The 20041-nt window shown below is 37.7% G+C and overlaps 1 protein-coding gene across 1 annotated transcript in view; it reads left to right on the forward strand.

The window, feature by feature from the left end:
- The window catches only part of SYCP2L (synaptonemal complex protein 2 like), a 74614-nt gene that overhangs the window by 49518 nt on the left and 5055 nt on the right, over nucleotides 1-20041 (forward strand). Inside the window, exons 21-24 of the mRNA XM_033219479.1 lie at nucleotides 3606-3679; nucleotides 3835-3904; nucleotides 16404-16505; nucleotides 17422-17528. Of these exons, the coding sequence (XP_033075370.1) occupies nucleotides 3606-3679; nucleotides 3835-3904; nucleotides 16404-16505; nucleotides 17422-17528 (353 nt within the window). The remainder of the gene's footprint in view (nucleotides 1-3605; nucleotides 3680-3834; nucleotides 3905-16403; nucleotides 16506-17421; nucleotides 17529-20041) is intronic.

The raw sequence follows: 20041 nt of genomic DNA on the forward strand, positions 1-20041 counted from the left end.
AACAAAGAAAATAACAAATATTAAGGCATAAATAAATGAAATAGATACTAGAAAGACAATAGAAATGGTCAATGAAACTAAGAATTTGTATTTGGAAAGAGTGAAATTGACAGACATTTAGCTAGACTAACCAAGAGAAAAAAAGAGAGGACTCAAAAGAAAAAGACATTATGTATGAAAAAGGAGACATTACAACAGATACCGCAGAACTACAAAGGATCATAAGCAATTACAACAAACAAATTATACACCAACAGATCGGATAACCTAAAAGAAATGGATGAATTTCTAGAAACATGACCTACCAAGACTGAATATGAAGAAATAGAAAAGCTGAAGAGACCCATAATGAGTAAAGGGATCAAATCAGTAATCAAACCTCCCAACAGAGTAGCCCAGGGCCAGACGGTTTCATTGGTGAACTCTACCAAGTATTTAAAGAAAAATGAACACCAGTGCTTTTTAAACTCTTCTGAAAAACTGAGGTGGAGAGAACACTTCCAAACCCATTTTATGAGGCCACCTTTACCCTCTTGTCAAAGCCAGATAAGAATGCTACAAGAAAAGAAAATTACAGACCAATGTCCCTGATGAACATATATGTAAAAACCCTCAAAAATGCTAACAAAACTTACTAAATAGCACATTAAAAGGACTATACACCATGATAAAGTAGGATTTATCCCTGAGATTCAAGGAAGGCTCCACATACACAAATCAATAAATATGATAAACCACATTAACAGAATGAAGGTTAAATTCCTAAAATCATCTCAATAGATGCAAAAAAGCATTTGACAAAATTTAACATCCTTTCGTAATAACTCTCAACAAATTAGGTACATATGGAATGTACCTCAATATATGACAAGCCTATAGCCAGCATTCCACTCACTGGTGAAAAGCTGAAAGCTTTTCCTCTAAGATCAGGAATAAGACAAAGGTGCCTACTCTTGCCACTTCTGTTTAACATAGTACTGGAAGTCCCACCCAGTTCTATCCAGGCAAGAAAAAGAAATAAAAGACATCAAAATTGGAAGATGTTAAATTGTTTTTGTTTAAAGATGACATGATTTTACATATATCAAACCCTAAAGGCTTCACCAAAAAACTGTTAGAACTAATAAATGAATTCAGTAAAATTGCAGAATACAAAATCAACATACAAAAATCAGTTGTGGAGTTTGCTTCCGGGTTTCAACAAAATGACAACAAAACAAAAATGAGTTGCATTTCTAGACACTAACAATAAACTAAAAAAGAAATCAAGAAAATCTCGGCCAGGTATGGTGGCTCATGCCTGTAATCCCAGCACTTTGGGACGCTGAGGCAGGCGGATCATGAGGTCAGGAGATCAAGACCATCCCAGCTAACACAGTGAAACCCCATCTCTACTAAAAATACAAAAAATTAGCCGAGCGTGGTGGCACATCCTTGTAGTCCCAGCTACTCGGGAGGCTGAGGCAGGAGAATCGCTTGAACCCAGGAGGCACAGGTTGCAGTGAGCTGAGATCACGCCACTGCACTTCAGCCTGGGTGACACAGTGAGACTCCATCTCAAAAAAAAGAAAAAAGAAAAAATCTCACTTATAATAGCTTACAAAACACAAAAATAACCAAGGAGATGAAAGATCATAATCTGAAAACTATAAGACATTGATGAAATTAATTGAAGACATAAATGGAAGAATATCCTATGTACATGGATTGGAAGAATTAATATTGTTAAAATGTCCTCATTATCCAAAGCAATATACAGATTCAATTCAATTGCTATCAAATTTCTACTGGCATTTTTCACAGAAATAGAAAAAACTATCCTAAAATTTATATGGAACCACAAAAGACCCTAAATAGCCAAAGCAATGTTGAGAAAGAGGAATACAGCTGGAGGCATCACACTTTCTGATTTCAAAGTGTATTTAAAATCTATAGTAATCAAAACAGTATAGTACTGCCATAGAGACAGGCACATAAGGCCAAGGTAACATTATGAGCCCAGACATAAGCCTACACATATATATGGCCACTTAATCTTTGAAAAGGGCACCAAGAATACACAATGTGGAAAGGAAAGCCTCTTCAATAAATGTGTTGGGAAAACTGGTTATCCACATGCTAAACAATGAAATTGGACCTCTTTCTTTCACCATATGCAAAAATCAACTCAAAATAGATTAAGACTTTAAGATCTAAAACTGTACAACTACTAGGCAAAAATAGGGAAACAGCTCTTTGACATTGGTCTTAGCAATGATTTTTTGCATACAACACTAATAGCACAATAAACTTTTGGGACTATGTCATACTAAAAATCTTGTGCACAACAAAGCAATCAATCAAATGGAAAGACAACCTAAAGAATGGGAGAAAATATTTACAAATCATATATCTGATAATAGGTTAGGGGTTAATATTCAAAATAACTTCCACAACTCAAAAGCAAGAAAACACATAACCTAATTAAAAATGGGTAAAGAAGCTGGATAGACATTTTTCCAAAAAAGATGCACAAGTAGCTAATGTGGGTATATATACTCAACATCACTGATCATTAGGGAAATGCAAATCAAAACCATAATGTGATATCTCACACCTGTCCAGATAGCTATTGTCAAAAAGACAAGAGATAACAAGTGTTGGCAAGGGTATGGAGAGAAGGGAACAATTGTACATTGTTGGTGGGAATGTAAATTGATGCAACCATTGTGGAAAACAGTATGGAGTTTTCTCAAAAAAATTAGAATTGTATAGAATCCATCAATCCCACTTCCATGTATATATCCAAAGGAGATAAAATCAGCATCTTGAAGAGATATCTGCACTTCCATGTTTATTGCAGCATTATTCACAATAGCCAGGATGTGTAATCAGCCTAAGTATCAGTCAGTGGATGAATGAATATAGAAAATGTGGTATATATAAACAATGGAATACTATTCAGCCTTCAGAAGGAAATCAGGCCATATGCAACAATATGGATAAACCTGGAGGTCATTATGTTAAGTGAAATAAGCTAGTCACTAAAGGACAAATACTATATAATCTCACATATACACGGAATGTAAAAAAGTCAAACCCATAGAAACAGAGTAGAACAGTGGTTGCCAGGTGCTAGGAGGTGGGGGGAAAGAGGAGATGGTCCTCGAAGGATATAAACTTTCAGGCATAACGTGAACAAGTTCTGGGATCTACAGCACAGGCAGTGATGGATGTGTTCATTGATTTAAAAGTGATCATCATTACACCATGTATATGTATATCAAATCATCAAAAAAGAGTAAGAGGCAATAAGGGAGGGAATTCTAAGGGAGAGAAGAATCACAAGATAGAGGTGGAAGAATCCCTGCCCATGTTATTTGAGGCCAGATGGGCAGCTCTTTAAGGTGCCGATCTAGTTGAAGTAACTGGCTGTTAATCTTACCTACAGATGTACAAACCTAATAAGAATTCATGTCCCGAAAGATACAGTCAGTAGATTTTTGTTTCACTTAGAACTGTGTCCCTTTTTTTTGATGATGAGATTTAATATCTAGAATGATAGTGAATTCTTATTGCTTTGTTACTTGGCATGTATTCACTTGAAACTTCTCTCTAATGCCCAGAGCTTCAAGGTCCTCACTCGCTAAGCAAGCTCTCTTCCTTGGAGCACCCAGAAGATGAAGAAAACATATCTAAGGTACTATTTAATTGTTGGTTATTCATCTGATTTTCCAGAATTAATGCCATATTTGCATAACACATTGGCTATTCCTTTTGACGGGGTAACATAACACCACCTGTTTCCTGCTTTGCCATAAAGGACATATATTTGTGGTCTGTTTTGTTTTTAAGATTGTGAATCAAGAATCGCTAATGGAAAGTACTAGCTTGAAACATAAGCTGCAAAATTTGGAAGACAGAGGTGAGAGAATTGTCCTTTTTTTTTTTTTTCTGGCAGAATAAAATGAAATTAATCTGATTTTGGCAGACTGGGCTGTTACTCAGATTGCAGATCAAGTCACTTTGCACAGTGACTTTTGCCAGGCCGTGGAGGGAGGAGTGTGAGCTGCTTACTAGTTTTAAATGTTCATGAAGGTTAGGAGGAAAAATGGGGGGCTCCATTCAGGAACCAGGACCTCTTGTGCCAAGGAAGGTATAGCCTGGGACCTGAATCCCACCAGCCAGTCACACCTTCTCTCCAGCCTCAGAGGAGGGCACAGTGGGGGTGCTTTCCTAAGGATCTCATCCAGAGCTTATTTCATTCTCAAGCATGTAGTTGCAGTTTATAAGAAATGTTCTAAAACATTGTGTGGTCAAATTATTAAAACTTCTGAGTTCATTTCCTCATGTTGACAGTGGTATAAAGATTCCCAGCCTGGTTCACAATGTTGTATATAATATAATGTAATGATGTAATACTTTTCTACTGTTTATGATGTTTCTTGACTGCATTTTTTCTCTACTTTTAAAAATTACATATCGAAAGGATTCAACTGGTTATAAATATGTGTAGGCTATTTAGAAAATTAATGCAACAAATATCTGCAAGCCATCATCCAGTTTTAGAAATATAACATTACTATTGCTTTCAAAATCCTGGTATGCTTTACCTGAAACCCCTCCCACCCCCTCCCCTTAATTTTATGTCTGAATCTCTGCTTTTTTGTTCATTTGTGCGTTGTGAGAAATACCATATATTCCGAAGAGATAGTCAGATGTGTACAGTTTAAAGAATGACTGTAAAGAGAACATCTGTGTAACCACAGCTCAGATTGGGAACTAGAAAATTGCCATTGGCTTATAATCCTTCCATACGAGATTGTTACTTATTAATTTCTTTCATCCCTCGTAGAGGTAATGACTTAGGACTTTTGTAAAAACCCTCCAGTTACTTCTTTTTATACTTTTGCTTTCTCTGTATGTATCCCTAAATAATATACAGTTTAGTTTTATCTGATTTTAAATGTAAACAAATGACATTATACTGTATATATTATATATGGCTTCTTTTGCTCAATCATTTGTGAGATCCATCCATGCTAATATGTGTAAGTGAAGTATATTTCTTTAGCATTCAGTTACATGAAAATACCACATTTAAAAATCCATTCCAGTGCTGTGGGATATTTGGATTTTTGCAGTTTGGATTGTTAGAAATAATGCCACTATGAAGAATCATGCACATTTCTCCTGATACACATGTTAAAAATCTTGTCTAGGTACATTTTTAGGAGTATAATTGCTGGGTTACAGAATATGCATACCTTTAACAATTTTACATATGCCAAACTTTCTTAAAGTGACTGTATCTGTTACTTTCCCACTAGCTGCGTATGAGAGCCCTGTTGCTTTACATCCTCACCAACACTTGGTATTTTAAATTTCTGATGTGTGTGTGTGTGGACACTGAAGTTTTAATTCAAATATCCCTGATTGAAGTTTAGCATAATTTTATGTGTTTATTAGCCATTTCAATTTCCTCTTTTGTGTAGTGTCTAACATGTCTTGCCTAGTTGTATATAGAATTATCTTCTTATATTGATTCCTAGGAATTCTTCGTAATACATTCTGGACATTCGTCCTTGATTATGTGGCTTGTAAATATCTTCTTCCACTGTGTGGTCTGTACTTCTCTCTCTGTATAATGTGTTTAAGATCGCTTTTTTGATAAACCAAAGCTTTTAATTTTAGTAAATTCTATTTCATCAATCTTTTCTCTGTGGTTAGTCATATGAAATTCTTACCAAAAACATGATCATATATTATTTCCTATATTACTACATTTAATGCTATTCATTTCTCTCTAAGTACTGCTTTAGGTGAATCTCACACATTATAATATATATTTGTCATTATTTACTTTAAAATATTATTTTTTATTTTTTAATTTTTAATTTTATTTTATTTTGAGACGGAGTCTCGCTCTGTCACCCAGGCTGGAGTGCAGTGGCGTGATCTTGGCTCATTGCAGCCTCCGTCTCCCGGGTTCAAGCAATTCTGCTGCTTCAACCTCCCGAGTATCTGAGATTACAGGCATGTGCTACCATGCCTGACTAATTTTGTATTTTTAATAGATGCGGGGTTTTGCCATGTTGGCCGGGCTGGTCTTGAACTCCTGACCTCAGGTGATCTGCCTGCCTTGGACTCCCAAAGTGCTGAGACTATAGGCATGAGCCACCATGCCCGGCCTAAAATATTATTATTTTTTATTTCTTTATTGACCCAGATGTTGGTTAGAAATATATTTGTTAATTCTTAGTGGTATAGGAGTTCTTAGCTGTCTTTTGGTTATTGTTTTCTAGTTTGATTGCATTGTGACTAGAGAACATAGTCTGTATGATTATGCCTTTTGAAATTTTGAGATGTACTTTATGGCTTAGTATATGCCAATTTTTAAAAATATTATGTGGTTAAAAGAGTATATTTCACAATCATTGGGTACGATGTCTCTCTATATATGTATATTCATTAGGTTACTTTTCTTAACTATGTTCTTCAAATCTTATATTCTTACTATTTTTAAATCAGTCTACTTATTATATCAAGTGCTGAGAGAAGTGTATTAAAACCTTTCATTATGATTGCAGATTTGCCAGTTTTTTCTTCTGGTTCTGTTCAATTTTTGTTTCCTACAAATCTTTTTTCTAAAGAATAAGTCTGTAGGCCAGGCGTGGTGGCTCACACCTGTAATCCCAGCACTTTGGGAGGCTGAGGCAGGTGGATCACTTGAGGTCAGGAGTTCAAGACCAGCCTGACCAACATGGTGAAACCCTGTCTCTACTAAAAATACAAAAATTAGCTAGGTGTGGTGGCGGGTGCCTGTAATCCCAGCTACTCGTGAGGCTGAGGCAAGAGAATCACTTGAACCCAGGAGGCAGAAGTTGTGGTCAGCCAAGGTCATGCTATGGCACTCCAGTCTGGGCAACAGAGTGAGACTCCATCTCAAAAAAAAAAAACAAACAAAAAAAGAATAAGTCTTTAGATAAAAGTAAAATAGTTACCTTATTGTGTATTTACCTTATGGCATATTAAAACTCTTATCATTATGAAGTGATGACCCCTATATCTGGTCATGTTTTTGTCTTAAAGTCTGTTTATTTTGTTTAGAATTTGCATGGTATAATTTCTAAAAGTCTTCTTATGACTGACATATGCGTATGTGTTTCCTAATGTTATATATTGTTATATATATAACTTGTAAACAGCCTGTAGTTGGACTTCCTTGCCCCTCATTTCATAGTATGTCTTTTAACTGGAGTATTTAGTCCATTTACATTTCATGTACTTCCCCCCATATTTGGATTATATCTACTAATTTGTTTCGTACTTTCTGTGTGCCCCAACCCTTTTGTTTTCTTTCTCTCATTCTTTTCATTTTGCGTAAGTATTTTTATTGTATTTTTACCTCTACTCATTTGTAGTTATATACTCTCTTTCTTTTTTCATTTACTGATTAACTTAGAAACCATAATGTGTAAATTTCTAAGTCTAAATTTAATTTAGTATTAATCTAGTGTGACTTTTACATAATGTGTAAATTTCTAAGCCTAAATTTAATTTACTGTTACTTTTCCTCCAGATTATATAGATCTAAGATCCTTGAATTCCATTGGCCTACCCCAACCACATAATGTGTTGGTGTTCTTTATTTTAAAACTTGAGGTTAAATTTTTGCTTTATGAAAATGCCCATTCAACCGTTATTCTTGAATTTTGCTGGGTGAAGAATACCATGTTGGCAAAACTTTTTCTATCATACATCAAATAAATTATTCAGTTGTTTTTTGTTTTCTATTCTTTCTGATGAAAATTTAGCTGTCAATCTACCAGTCACTCTTCAAAGGTAATTTGTCCTTTTTTTCTCCTTCTGAATATATATAAGATTTTTTCCATTTATCCTTGGTAATGTTCCACTTATTAAAATTTGCCGAAGTAAGTCTAAATACATCTAGGTAAGAAAAACCTTTTTGTTTATGTTCCTTGGCATTTGTAGGGAATCTGGAATATCACATGTTTTTCATCAGTTCTGGAAAATTCTCAGTCATTATCTTCTCAAGTATTGCTTTTGGCTCATTCTTCTTTCTCCTGCTTGAACTCCAACTAGATTCTACATCTTTTAGCCACTCCTACATATTTTCTATTCCTTCACTTTATTCGCACGCTAGATAATTTCATCTGTTTTTCACAACTAGCTATTCACCAGTATCTAATACTGGACCTATCATTGAATGTTTATTATATTTTTTTATTTCTAGAAGTTGTTTGGTCCTTTCTAGAGCTGCTAGGTCCTTTTGTGTAGTTCCTATTCCCTGAAGACTTTTTTTTTTTTTTTTTTTTGAGATGGAGTCTTGCTCTGTCACCCAGGCTGGAGTGCAGTGGTGCCATCTCAGCTCACTGCAAGCTCCGCCTCCTGGGTTCACACCATTCTCCTGCCTCAGCCTCCCGAGTAGCTGGGACTACAGGCACCCACCACCACACCTGCCCAGCTAAATGTTTGTATTTTTAGAAGAGACGAGGCTTCACCGTGTTAGCCAGGATGGTCTCGATCTCCTGACCTTGTGATCCGCCCGCCTCAGCTTCCCAAAGTGCTGGGATTACAGGTGTGAGCCACCGCGCCCGGCCTCCCTGAAGATATTTTTAAGCTTGTTTTTCTTTGTTTAAATAGAATAGTTAATCTTCTTCCCTCTTTTTCAAAGTTGACTTTAGTTGTTCAAGGGACTTTTTATTTTTTTCATATAAATTTAGACTGAGTTGATCAAGTTACTTAAGTTCACTGGAATTTTGATAGAAATTGCATTACATATATAAGTTAACTTGAAGAGAAGTGACATCTTTAAAATATTAAACCATCCCACACAAAAGTATGAAATGTCTCTCTATTGGTCTGTGTCATTGTCTGCGTCCTTTATTGAGTTTTAAAGTTTTCTCTATGAAGGGCTAATGTATTTTGGGGTAATTCTTAGATATTTATGTTTTTTTACTATTGTTCTAATATTTGTTGTTGCTAAAGTAGAGCGATACTGTTGATTTTTATAAAATAACCCTGTATCTGGCAACCTTGCTGAACTCTTATTAAGTCAAATAATTTGTCTGTTGATTCTCGTAGTTGTCCTGAGTAGATGATTCTATTACTTGCAAAAAATGATAGATTCTTTCTCCCCTTCTGATACTTACATCTCTTATTTTTCGTTCTTCATAGCATTGGCTAATATCTTTAGTATGTTTAAACATAGCAGTGAAAATCTGCATCCTTGTCTTTTTTCTAATCTTATAGCAAATGCATCTAAAGTTTCTCTGTTAAGTAAAATGTTTGTGGTAGATTTTTGGTATCGAATTTTTACCAGATTAAAGAAGTTCCTTTCTACTCATAATTTGCTGAGTTTTTAAAAAATCATAAATAAGTATTGAACTTTATGAAATGCATTTTTCTGTATCAACTAAGATAATCAAATGAATTTTCTCCTTTGGTTTCTTTTTCCCCCCCAGCTTTATTGAGGAATAATTGGCAAATAAAAATTGTATATATTTACAGTATGTAATGTGATATTTTGTTATGCATATGCATTGTGAAATGATTACCATAATCAAGCTAATTTACATATCCACTCACATAGTTATCTTTGTGTGTGTGTATATGTGTGTGTTAATAATAAAGATCTACTCTCTCGGCCAGTTTCAAGTACATATACATTATTATTAGCTATAGTCACCATTGTATATCTCAGGTCTCTAGAACTTATTCATTTAATAACTGAAAGTTTATGCCCTTTGACCAACGTCCCCCCATTTTCCCAACCCCTTGATTCCTGAAGGTAACCATCCTTCTATGCTAAGTGAAAGAAGCCAAACACAGACCAGGGCTGCATAATTTTACTTATATGTGGAATTTTAAAAAGTACAACTCATAGTAACAGACAATAGAAGGGTATGGTGGTCCTTTTGCTTATTAATATGACAAATTATATCAATAGGTATTATGTTGTTCAGCCATACTTGTGTTCCTGGGATAAACCTCATTTGTTCGTGGTATGTTTTTAAAAAGATACATTGGTGGACTTATTTAGTGAATACCTTATTAATAAACTTTACATCTACATTCATGAGTGGAACAAACCTGTACTTTTCTCCTACTGCTATTATCTGGCATTGGAATCAGTGTCACACTAGCCTATGGATGGAGGCTAGGCAGCTCTCTCTCTTGCTGGAAAAGTTTATATAAGATAAAAACTAACTATTTTTTAAAAGTTTATAAAACCACCTGGGAATTTGGGGGATGGGAAAATGTTATTTCAATTTCCTTAGTAGTCACTGATATACTCAAGTTCTCTATTTCTTCTTGGGTCAGTTTTGGAATTATGTATTTTTCTAGGAATGTCTCAGCATCATATTTTTTAGTGTGCTTCTTAATGTTTAATTTAATTTTAATCATTGTAGTTGTTTCCTTTATATTGTGTACATGCTTATTTGTATCTTTTACTCTTGATAAGTTTTACTAGAGGTCCATCTTTTAAAGAATTGGTCTTTTGGTTTGTTACTTTTCTCTGTTTTTATTTCTATTGTTTTATCTTCTGTTGTTATCCGCTTTTTAAAAATTTTTACTTCTTATATCTTTGCATTTATTCTGATGTTCTTTTTCCAGCTTTTGAGTTAAATACTCATTTGTTTTTAACCTTTCTGTTTTCTTGATAAATGCATTTAAGTTTTCTTAGGAATGCTTTGGCTCTATCACATTTTGATATTAGTGCTTTTGTTACCATCAATGCTTAGTGGTTCTTCCTTTTTATGTATTTTTAAAAACCCAGTTATTTAGTAAAATTTAATGTAGTTTCCAAGCATATGGGATACTTCCGTTACTTATTGCTGTTTGCAACATGGTCAGAGAAACACAGTCTGTACAGTATCTTTCCCTTATAATTTACTGGGGCTTATGTTAAGGCCTAACTGGACTTGCCTTATGGCTGAAAACGGTATCCAAATTTCATGAGTGTTCTGTATGTACTTATCTATTTCCCTTTGTTGTATATTATATGTTTTGAGGCAGTGCTACTAGGTGCATCAGGAAGTGACTCTTCATCTTCAATCTTTTTTTCACCCTTGTGAATTGCTATCACATAAAGAACTTTTACCTGGATTTTAAAAAGTCTGATCTGACCATCTCTTTTAATAGGAACAATTAATCCGTTGTGCTTCCATTGATATATTTGGATTGAGTTTTCTTGTCTTTGTCCGACATTCTCATTCTTTCTGTCCTTGTCTTCATCTAGAGTTATAATTTTTAATCAATTTCCCCTTTTTCCTAGTTTGGAAGTTTTCATCCCCTATTTCTAAAGTTAACCCTAGAAATTTTAACACACACACTTTTAAAAGCTTCAAGTTAATATTTTTACCATATTCCAAATAGAAGCAGGACCTTCAAACACTAACTTCAATCACATTTTTGAACATTTAGTTTCCAAACATACGGGTTATTTTAAAGGTATTTCATTACCTTTTGTTAACTTTTTGCAAGATAGTCAGAGAAACACAGTCTGTGCAATATTGTTTAGAATTTATTGGGGCTTATATTAAGGCCCAGTTGGACTTGCCTTATGGTTGAAAACTGTATCCAAATTTCATGAGCATTCTGTGTTGTATTTATTCTTCTGACAACTTAGCTGCTTCTCTGGTTTTTCTAATTCATAAAATGTTTTCTGTTGGTATTACTTCACTCAGTGTTTTATTAGATTTACACTCAGATTTAATCATTTTGCTCACAATTCCTTTTTGCATCTTTCCTCCTGGTATCACTGTCCTTTTGTTCTTTTTGCCTGAATTACTCTAAAAAATATTTTCAGCATTTTCATTACAGGATTGATGTTTCCTTTGGAAAATAGAGTCTAAGGTCCAACTGGTCTTTCCTTTTTATAGTACGATCAGCAGGAGCCCTTCCCTTAACTCCCTCTCCTCCAGCACTCCAACAGAAGCTGGGAGAGAAGAAGAGATGTGTGTCAGAGGGACCCTCAGACAGGCTGGAGTGCAGTGGCACAGTTTTGAGTCACTGCAGCCTTTGATCTCCCAGGTTCAAGCAATCCTCCCACCTCAGCCTCCCAAGTAGGTGGGACTACAGGTGCATGCCACCACGCCCAATGAATTTTTGTAATTTTTGTAGAGACAGGGATTTGACATGTTGGCCAAGCTGGTTTTGAACTCTTGGACTCAAGCAATCTGTCACCTCAGCCTCCCAAAGTGCTGGGATTACAGGCACGAGCCACACGCCCAGCCAGAGGATATTTTTTTTTTTTAAGATTCTGAATTTTGCCATCATCTACCTTCTTGGAGAGGTCTCCAGAGTCAGGAAGGAGTCAAGAAGATAGCCCCTTCCTAGCTCAGTGCCTGGCATATAGATACACTCCATAAGTATTTGTCAAGGGAATGGAGTAAGAAAGTTAGAAAACCCAACATTTAAGGCTGGGCATGGTGGCTTATGCCTGTAATCCCAGAACTTTGGGAGGCCAAGGCAGGAAGATTGCTTGAGCCCAGGAGTTCAAGAGCAGCCTGGGCGACATAGAGCCTGTCTCTACAAAAATTACAAAAATATTAGCTAGGCATGGTGGCATGTCCCTGTGTTCCCATCTACTCTAGAGGCTCACATGGGGGTGGTTGAGCTTGGGAGGATGAGGCTGCAGGGAGCTGTGATTGTGCTACTCTATTCCAGCCTGGGTGACAAAGCAAGATCCTGTCTCAAATGAAACAAAAAACCCAACATTTAATAATGAAACTCTGCTTGATTCCATATTTAAGCATGTATATGTAGTCACAAATATTTATTATCAATTGAGTTATCCATTTTTAATTGTATTAGTCTATACAAAAGATATTTAGTAGTCCCCATCAGACTGAGTATTCAACAGTAAAAATAGTCTTTAAATTGTCATACTCTTAGCACTTAATAAACATCGGTAAACAAAGCACTTGCATTGGGAAAGCGTTGTAAAAACTACATGGAGGATCTTTCAGTAGATTCTGTTCTTGCTCAGTAAAGACTGTTGGCCTTTATCATTGTTTACCACAGGATGTCACTTCAGAGCAGGGTTTCAAAAAATGCCTTAACTTAGGGGAACTTGGCTGGTTAACCACAGGATTGGTTCTGGTCTGGCATTAAACATTGTTTTTAACAGAAGTTTTGCAAGTTGAAAAATACAACACAGATGCCAAACATACATTCACTGAAACTTGTGCCCAGTCGGCCACCCAAGAGAAGTTCAGAAGCTCCTCACATCGTACGTGTCTTCACTTTTCTTGGAAATGAAGAAAGCCGGGTTCTTGTGAGAGCAGGAGAACACCCTCCTTATAGCCACCAACACATACACACGGATCTCACGTTCTTTTAAGATGACTACGTTTGTGTTTATTTTTGAGGTGTTTTCTGTATGTAGTTTTAACTCTGTTATGAAAACATTGACACATGACAGTGAAAAGCAGCATACGGTTATTGTGGAAACAAAACTGAGCCAAGGACATCACTTAGGACTTGCAGCCTCTCCTGATGAAGTGCTGGTTCTTGTGCAGGAGGCTGTGCTCCCTGGCGAGCCATGCCTTTGGTACAGATAAAGAACTTCACCAGCACTGCCACTTCGAAGAAGGTTTCTGGAAGTCTAGTGATTTCTGTGTCTCTGAAGCCATCTATCTGGATGATCCCTTGTTAGTAGGTTCACAGATTCTGCGTAATTCATTCAAGGGGTGACCAGGTTATTTACATGATGTTCCTGGACTTCTGTCTTTGGTGGATGTAACTAGTGTCTGTGCTGACAGATGCCTTGCTTTGCCCCAGGTATGCTCGGTGGGCGGGGAAGGGGGGAGGATTGAAATTCAAGGCCAAGCTTTGGGTTATTGCTATAAATGTGCCACCAAGAAAAAAAAAGAAGTTCCAGAAGGGGTAGAACAGGCAGTAAGGACAAGAAACATGGTGATTGTTGATCAGTGCCTAATTGAGGCCAGGTGGAATCCTTTTTAAGTGGTTTCTTTTGGCCCTGACTGGGGTATAGACACCATAGAAGATGCAAGCATGAATGTTGTTTGCCTTGAGGCTAAAAGAAAAGGATAGAGTTGTAATTGGTTCTTTTTTTGATTTTTAAAAATCTTTGCCCTTGAAATGGTGGGATCCCCCCAGAAAATATCCATCCAAACCTTTCAAACAAATGGACACACCTAAGTCTAAGTGCAATGGGAAGAAAAGAGGTCCTAGCTCCTCTATAAGATGCCTCTCACAAATAAGAGTATTTCTTAATGTGTGTCTTTTCTTTTTTTTTTTTTATTACAGAGAGGCTAGATACTGGCTCTTTCTTTTCTAAGTTCTGCAGAATGGAAATGTGATCTCTAATGAATGTTTCAGTTTATGAAAGTACTATTATAGAATTCTAATTAGGGTGTCCCATGAGGTCTGTCCTGAATAGTTATTACTAGTTACTATTATTACTGGTTTAGTCCTTTTTGCTTTGCGATAATCCTTTTTCTCTCTCAGTTGGTATTACCTCTCTTGTTCACCATTTTCTTTTTTTCCAAATTCATATATTTATAGCTTCCTCCAAAAGATAGCTTTATCAGATCTTGAAGTGCTAAATGTATTAATTGCTATTTGTCTTAAAGTGTTAAATGTATTCATAGCTATTTGTCTATTAATACAGGCAGTTTCTTTTCCTTACTGCCTATTCTGCCGCTTCTGGAACTTTTATTTTCTTGGTGGCAAATTTGTAGCAATAGCCCAAAGCCTGGCACTATAGCAAATATATAGTGGCTATTTAGGTCTCTAAAGCTCGTGCTGTTTCTCTACCTCTACCCTCACCACTAGGAGAATTAGAATAACAGAATTGAAATAAACTCTTATCTGTTGTATTGAGATCTCCATTGGGCATATCAGGTGTTTTATTTGTAGGAGCTTGGGTATTCTGTAGCATTCATCTATTCATTTATTGAACAAATATTTATTGAGTGTCTACTATGTGCCAGACACTTCTGTCGGTGTCAGGGATATGGTAGTGAAGAAAACAAAATGCCTGCCCTCATTGGGCTTTACCCTCTAGTGTGGGAGACAGATGATGGACAAGTAAAACATGTAGTATGTTGTATGTGATAAAGGCCAATAAGAAAATTAAGCTGGGAAGAGAGTGTGAAGAGTTGGGAGGTTGCATTGAAAGTTAAGGTTAGATGGATGGAGAAATCCTTGGTGCAGATCTATGGGGAAGTACTCTGGTCAGAAGAAGTTTCAAGTGCAAAGGCCTTGAGGTAAGACTGTGCCAGGGATGTCCGAGGAACTACAAGGAGATCAGGAGATCAGGAGCAGAGTGGAGGAAAGGTCACTTGCCTCTTTACCTCTCGCTATCTGCTAGCCGCATTGCCCTGCCTCTCGCACATAGTAATGTCCACATATTCATGGAATGAATTAGTGAAATTGAATTCCAGAACTTTCAGAGAGAAAAATCAACAGCAACTAGACAGGCGTGTGACAAAAGAGAAGTCAGATGATGTCACAACTAAAGGTATGGTGGAGGGGAGAGAGTGGTTTAGGTGGGGAGGGATAGACTCGAGTGGGGTTTGAAATAAAGATGTCAAATACTTGGAGACACAAGTTGGCCGCTTGAGAGAGCTCAGGCAAGAGAGAGATTTGGAAGTGACAATTGAAGGTGAAGGATTTAGGATTTCCTCCAGGGAGATGGCCTTGGGCAGGAACTCAGAAAGGGAGGGATTCATTCCATAGGCAGAACCTTGAGGATGGAGGAGAAGCGGGCAACAAAAGGAGGAGTTGAGCATAACGCCAGGGCTCTGTGACCATGGTGGTGCCATTGATAAGACTGGGAGGCCCAGGTGAGGACCAGACATGTCTGGGATAAAAGTGAACATCAGCATAGAAAATATTTAGTGTTATGCTGAATTGAAACGGGAATCTACGTTCGGGTCTCTCAAAATCACTTGAGCTGTGAGGAGGCAAGATGGCCTCGTTTATGATGTAGCCTTCAGCATAGCGCCGATGTGCCAGTGTCACCAGCAGATGGCGCACTCCAGGATGTGAGCTGAAGCACTTCCAAAGGCCCATCTGCCTGGTAACCTTGCTGTCTTGCTGTTTAGCTCAGAACCCTGGAAACGTTGCTTTTGATGTCTACCATTACTGCTTCACTTAGGAACGCTCTGCTTAGTGAGTGGTCTGTGCTAAGCAGAGGGTTCCTAAACGTAACTGAGCTCATCAAACGGATGCCTGTTCCCATGTTCAGGTATCAGTGGACATCGTGCTTTGATACTTGGGCTGTGCCTAGTTAATGCACGGAGTAACTCATTAGCAACAGGCAGGAGACAAATTTCAGATGCTACTCGTCAAAGTTAGATATTAACTGCCAAAAAACGAACAAGATAATTTTGAGTCAAAAGGAAATTTGCTCTGTTTGCCTTTAGACATACCAGAAGGTAGTTTTGCTAAGTCAAAACAATCAAGATTGGAAGAAGAGGTTGCTCCGGGATCCCCTTTCTCAATAACAGAAGAAAGAGAGTTGCCAGGTAACATCATGCACCCAGCCAGTGGTTCAAGTAGGAGTGGGATAAGTGGGTCAGCACAGGATGTACCAACATGAATTACAAGGGAGGTATAGTTTTAAGATCATAGTAGCTACAAAATCCTAAAAACTAAGCTTTGTGTGCTTTCGGAGACAAGTAAATTGTTGCACAAATTATAGATAAAAGCAAGTGCCATTATCCCCTAGCATTTTTATTTCTTCCTCTTAACTCTTCCTTCTGGCAATTTTCAGGGCCCAAGCATTCCTAAAGTTGCAGGTCTCTGATACAGTTGATAGTTATTAACCAAATTTTTGTGTGTGAAATATCTATATCGATTAAGAAGAATGATCTGGAATGTCTGCATGTTTGAGGATGGCCTTCTGGACAAACAGTACCATACATTTTGAAACAAAGGGCTCCAACACAACAGATTTGAAAGCATTGATTCCAGACAGCCTGAATTTGAATCCAGGAGCTGCTGGCATGAGCACGCAAAACTTATGTGAGCTCTGTTAAATGGAAATCCTGACAGCACCTACTTCACACAATTTTTCTGAGACTTAAAAGAATTGATGCTTGCAAATCCCTCAGAACAGCACCAGACCCCTTGCAAGCAAGGGGCACCCAGGAGCGGTTACACCAGAGAAATACCCGAGCCATATGTCCTCCTTAGAACCTCTTACAACACCTTGGCCTGCTTCTTGGACAGAAGGCCAGATGCCCTGATTTCAAGTGCTGGGAAGGTCTGGAAGAAATGAGCACTTGCCAGAGAACAAGGTCATGTCCGGGCAGTCAGCGGGGCTTCCATGGTTCGCATCTGCGCTTCCAAATAACTCATCCTCTGGGCAACTGATGAATTGAGCAAGTCTAGTTTGAACACTTTGTTAGTTTTATTCCATGTTTTATTTTTGTTTTCCAGAAGGAATTTCCACTTCATCCCTAGAAGTTGTGCCGGAGAACTTGAACAGTTCTGCCATTCTCCCAACCTTTGAAAACTTCTCTGGAAAACTGGAAAGAAAATTCGAGGTAATAGTCCACAAAACGTAAAAAACGAGAGTGTTATGAATCTGGAGGACATTATGCTAAGTGAAATAAGCCAGAGAGTACTGCATGGTCTCACTTATATTGAAATCTAAAAAAAGTTGAACTCAGAAACAGGGAGTAGAATGGTGGTTACCCCCGGGGTCAGGGTAGGGGAAATGGGAGATATTGGATAGAGCATACAAACTTTCAGTTACAAGTTAGTAAGTTCTGGAGACCTAACATACAGCATAGGAGACCTAACCTATAACATAACATCACTATAGTTAGTGATAATGTACTGTATACTTGAAATTTGCTGAGAGAGTGTATCTTAAGTATTCCTACCACCATCACCCCCAAGAAGGTAACTATGTGAAGTGATGGATATGTTAATTTGCTTGATTGTGGTAATCATTAAAAAAAAAATTTTTTTTTAAAATAGAGACAAGGTCTCACTATGTTGCCTAGGCTGGTCTCAAACACCTGGGCTCAAGTGATCCACCTGCCTCGGCTTCCCAAAGTGCTGCGATTACAGGTGTAAGCCACCAAGCTTGGCCTGTGGTAATCATTTCATAACGTATATGTATATCGATCATGTGTATACTTTCAATACATAAAACTTTTGTTTTTCATTTTTTAGACAGGATCTTGTTCTGTTGCCAAGGCTGGAGTGCAGCAGTGAAATCATAGTTCATTCTAACCTTGAACTCCTGGGCTCAAGTGATCCTCTCTCCTAAGCCTCCCATATAGCTGGGACTACAGGTGCATGCCAACACACCTGGCTAACTTTTAAACATTTTTTATAGAGATAGGGTCTTGCTATGTTGCCCAGTATGGTCTTACACTTCTGGCCTAAGGTGATCCTCCTGCTTCAGCCTCCCAAACTGCTGAGATTACAGGTGTGAGCCACCGTACCTGGCCTGATTTTTATTTGTCAATTATACTTCAACAAAGCTGAAAAAGAGGAAAGAAGGAGATGCTAGTTCATTATGAATTTAAAGTAACAACTTCATATTATTTACCAGTGCTGTTGTTAGCCTTCATATGTGAAGGTGCTTCTAAGTGTTTGGGGAGGGTTATTTGTCTTAGCTGTGGTCACTGATTTCAGTCTTTCTGAATTGTGGTTTGTATTTTTCAGACAGCTATTCCATGTCCATTTGCCCCAGTGAGACCAAGTGGACCTATGTGTAAATCAGACTGATAGTTTGGTTTCATTGGTAGCATTTTCAGACAACTGAACTACCGGAAAGCAATGATTTGGTCACAGTGATAGACAAGGAGGAGGGGAAGGAGGGAACCAAGTGGACTAGGGGGAGTCTGGGGCCAGGCACGGTGATTCATGCCTATGGATCCCAGCACTTTGGGAGGCCAAGAGGAGAGAATTGCTTGAGGCCAGAGTTCAAGATCAACCCATGCAACATAGTGAGACCCTGTTTCTACAAAAATGTTTTTAAAAATTAGCCAGGCATGGTGACATACACCTGTAGTCCCAGTTACTCAGGAGGCTGAGGTAAGAGAATCCCTTGAGTCCAGCAGTTCAAGGTTACAGTGAGCTATGATCATGCCACTGTGCTCCAGCCTGGGTCACAGAGCAAGACCCTGTCTCTATTTTTTTAAAAAAGAGAGAGGAATCTGAGACAGATGGAGGTAGACTGTGGGTTGGTGGTCGGCTGAGTGGTGGCAGACCTTTGAGATACTGCATACAGCCCATCCCCAAATCTTGTCTACAAGATGAATATTGGAACCATGTCAGTCTTTTCCTTTTTTGTCCTGTTACTTATAAATCCCAAATGACTTATTTATTAGTACATTTGAGAAAAGTATGTTACTCTAACCAACTTTAATTTAATTAACTTAGATCTCCAGAGTCTTATTTTCTGTGATACCAGTGTAAGCCAATTAGTAATAGAAATTTAGTCATAGTATTCATTATGTGTATTGGTAGACTATTAGGCCATTCTTGAATTGCTATAAATAAATACCCGATACTGGATAATTTATGTTTTTTAAAAAGAGGTTTAATGAGCTCAAGGTTCTGCAGGCCATACAGGAAGCATGGCACTGGCATCTACTTGTCTTCTGGGAAGGCCTCAGGAGCTTTTACTCATGGTGGAAGGCCAAGGGGGAGTGGGTGTGTCACGCAGGGAGAGCAGGAGCAAGGGGTGGGGAGGTGCCACACTTTCAAATAACCAGGTGTCATGATTCGCTGTTGTGAGGATGGCACCAAGCCATGAGGAATCCGTCCCTGTGACCCAAACACCTCCCACCAGGCCTCACTTCCGATATCGGGGATTACATTTCAACATGAGATTTGGGTGGGGACAAATATGCAGACTACATCAGGTAGCATGAGTGTAAATTTTTCTATTTCAGCTTGTTCTGTATTGGTACTGAACCTGGGGTAATACCTGACAGGTGTATAGGATGATGCCTGATCACACTTGTTTAGCATTCATGTTTGCTATGAATATCGTTGCATGCTGGCAGCATCTTTTTAACACAAAACATTCACTCAA

The sequence above is a fragment of the Trachypithecus francoisi genome, unplaced genomic scaffold, assembly GCF_009764315.1.
Source record: "Trachypithecus francoisi isolate TF-2019V2 unplaced genomic scaffold, Tfra_2.0 Lachesis_group10, whole genome shotgun sequence".
Classification (NCBI taxonomy): domain Eukaryota; kingdom Metazoa; phylum Chordata; class Mammalia; order Primates; family Cercopithecidae; genus Trachypithecus; species Trachypithecus francoisi.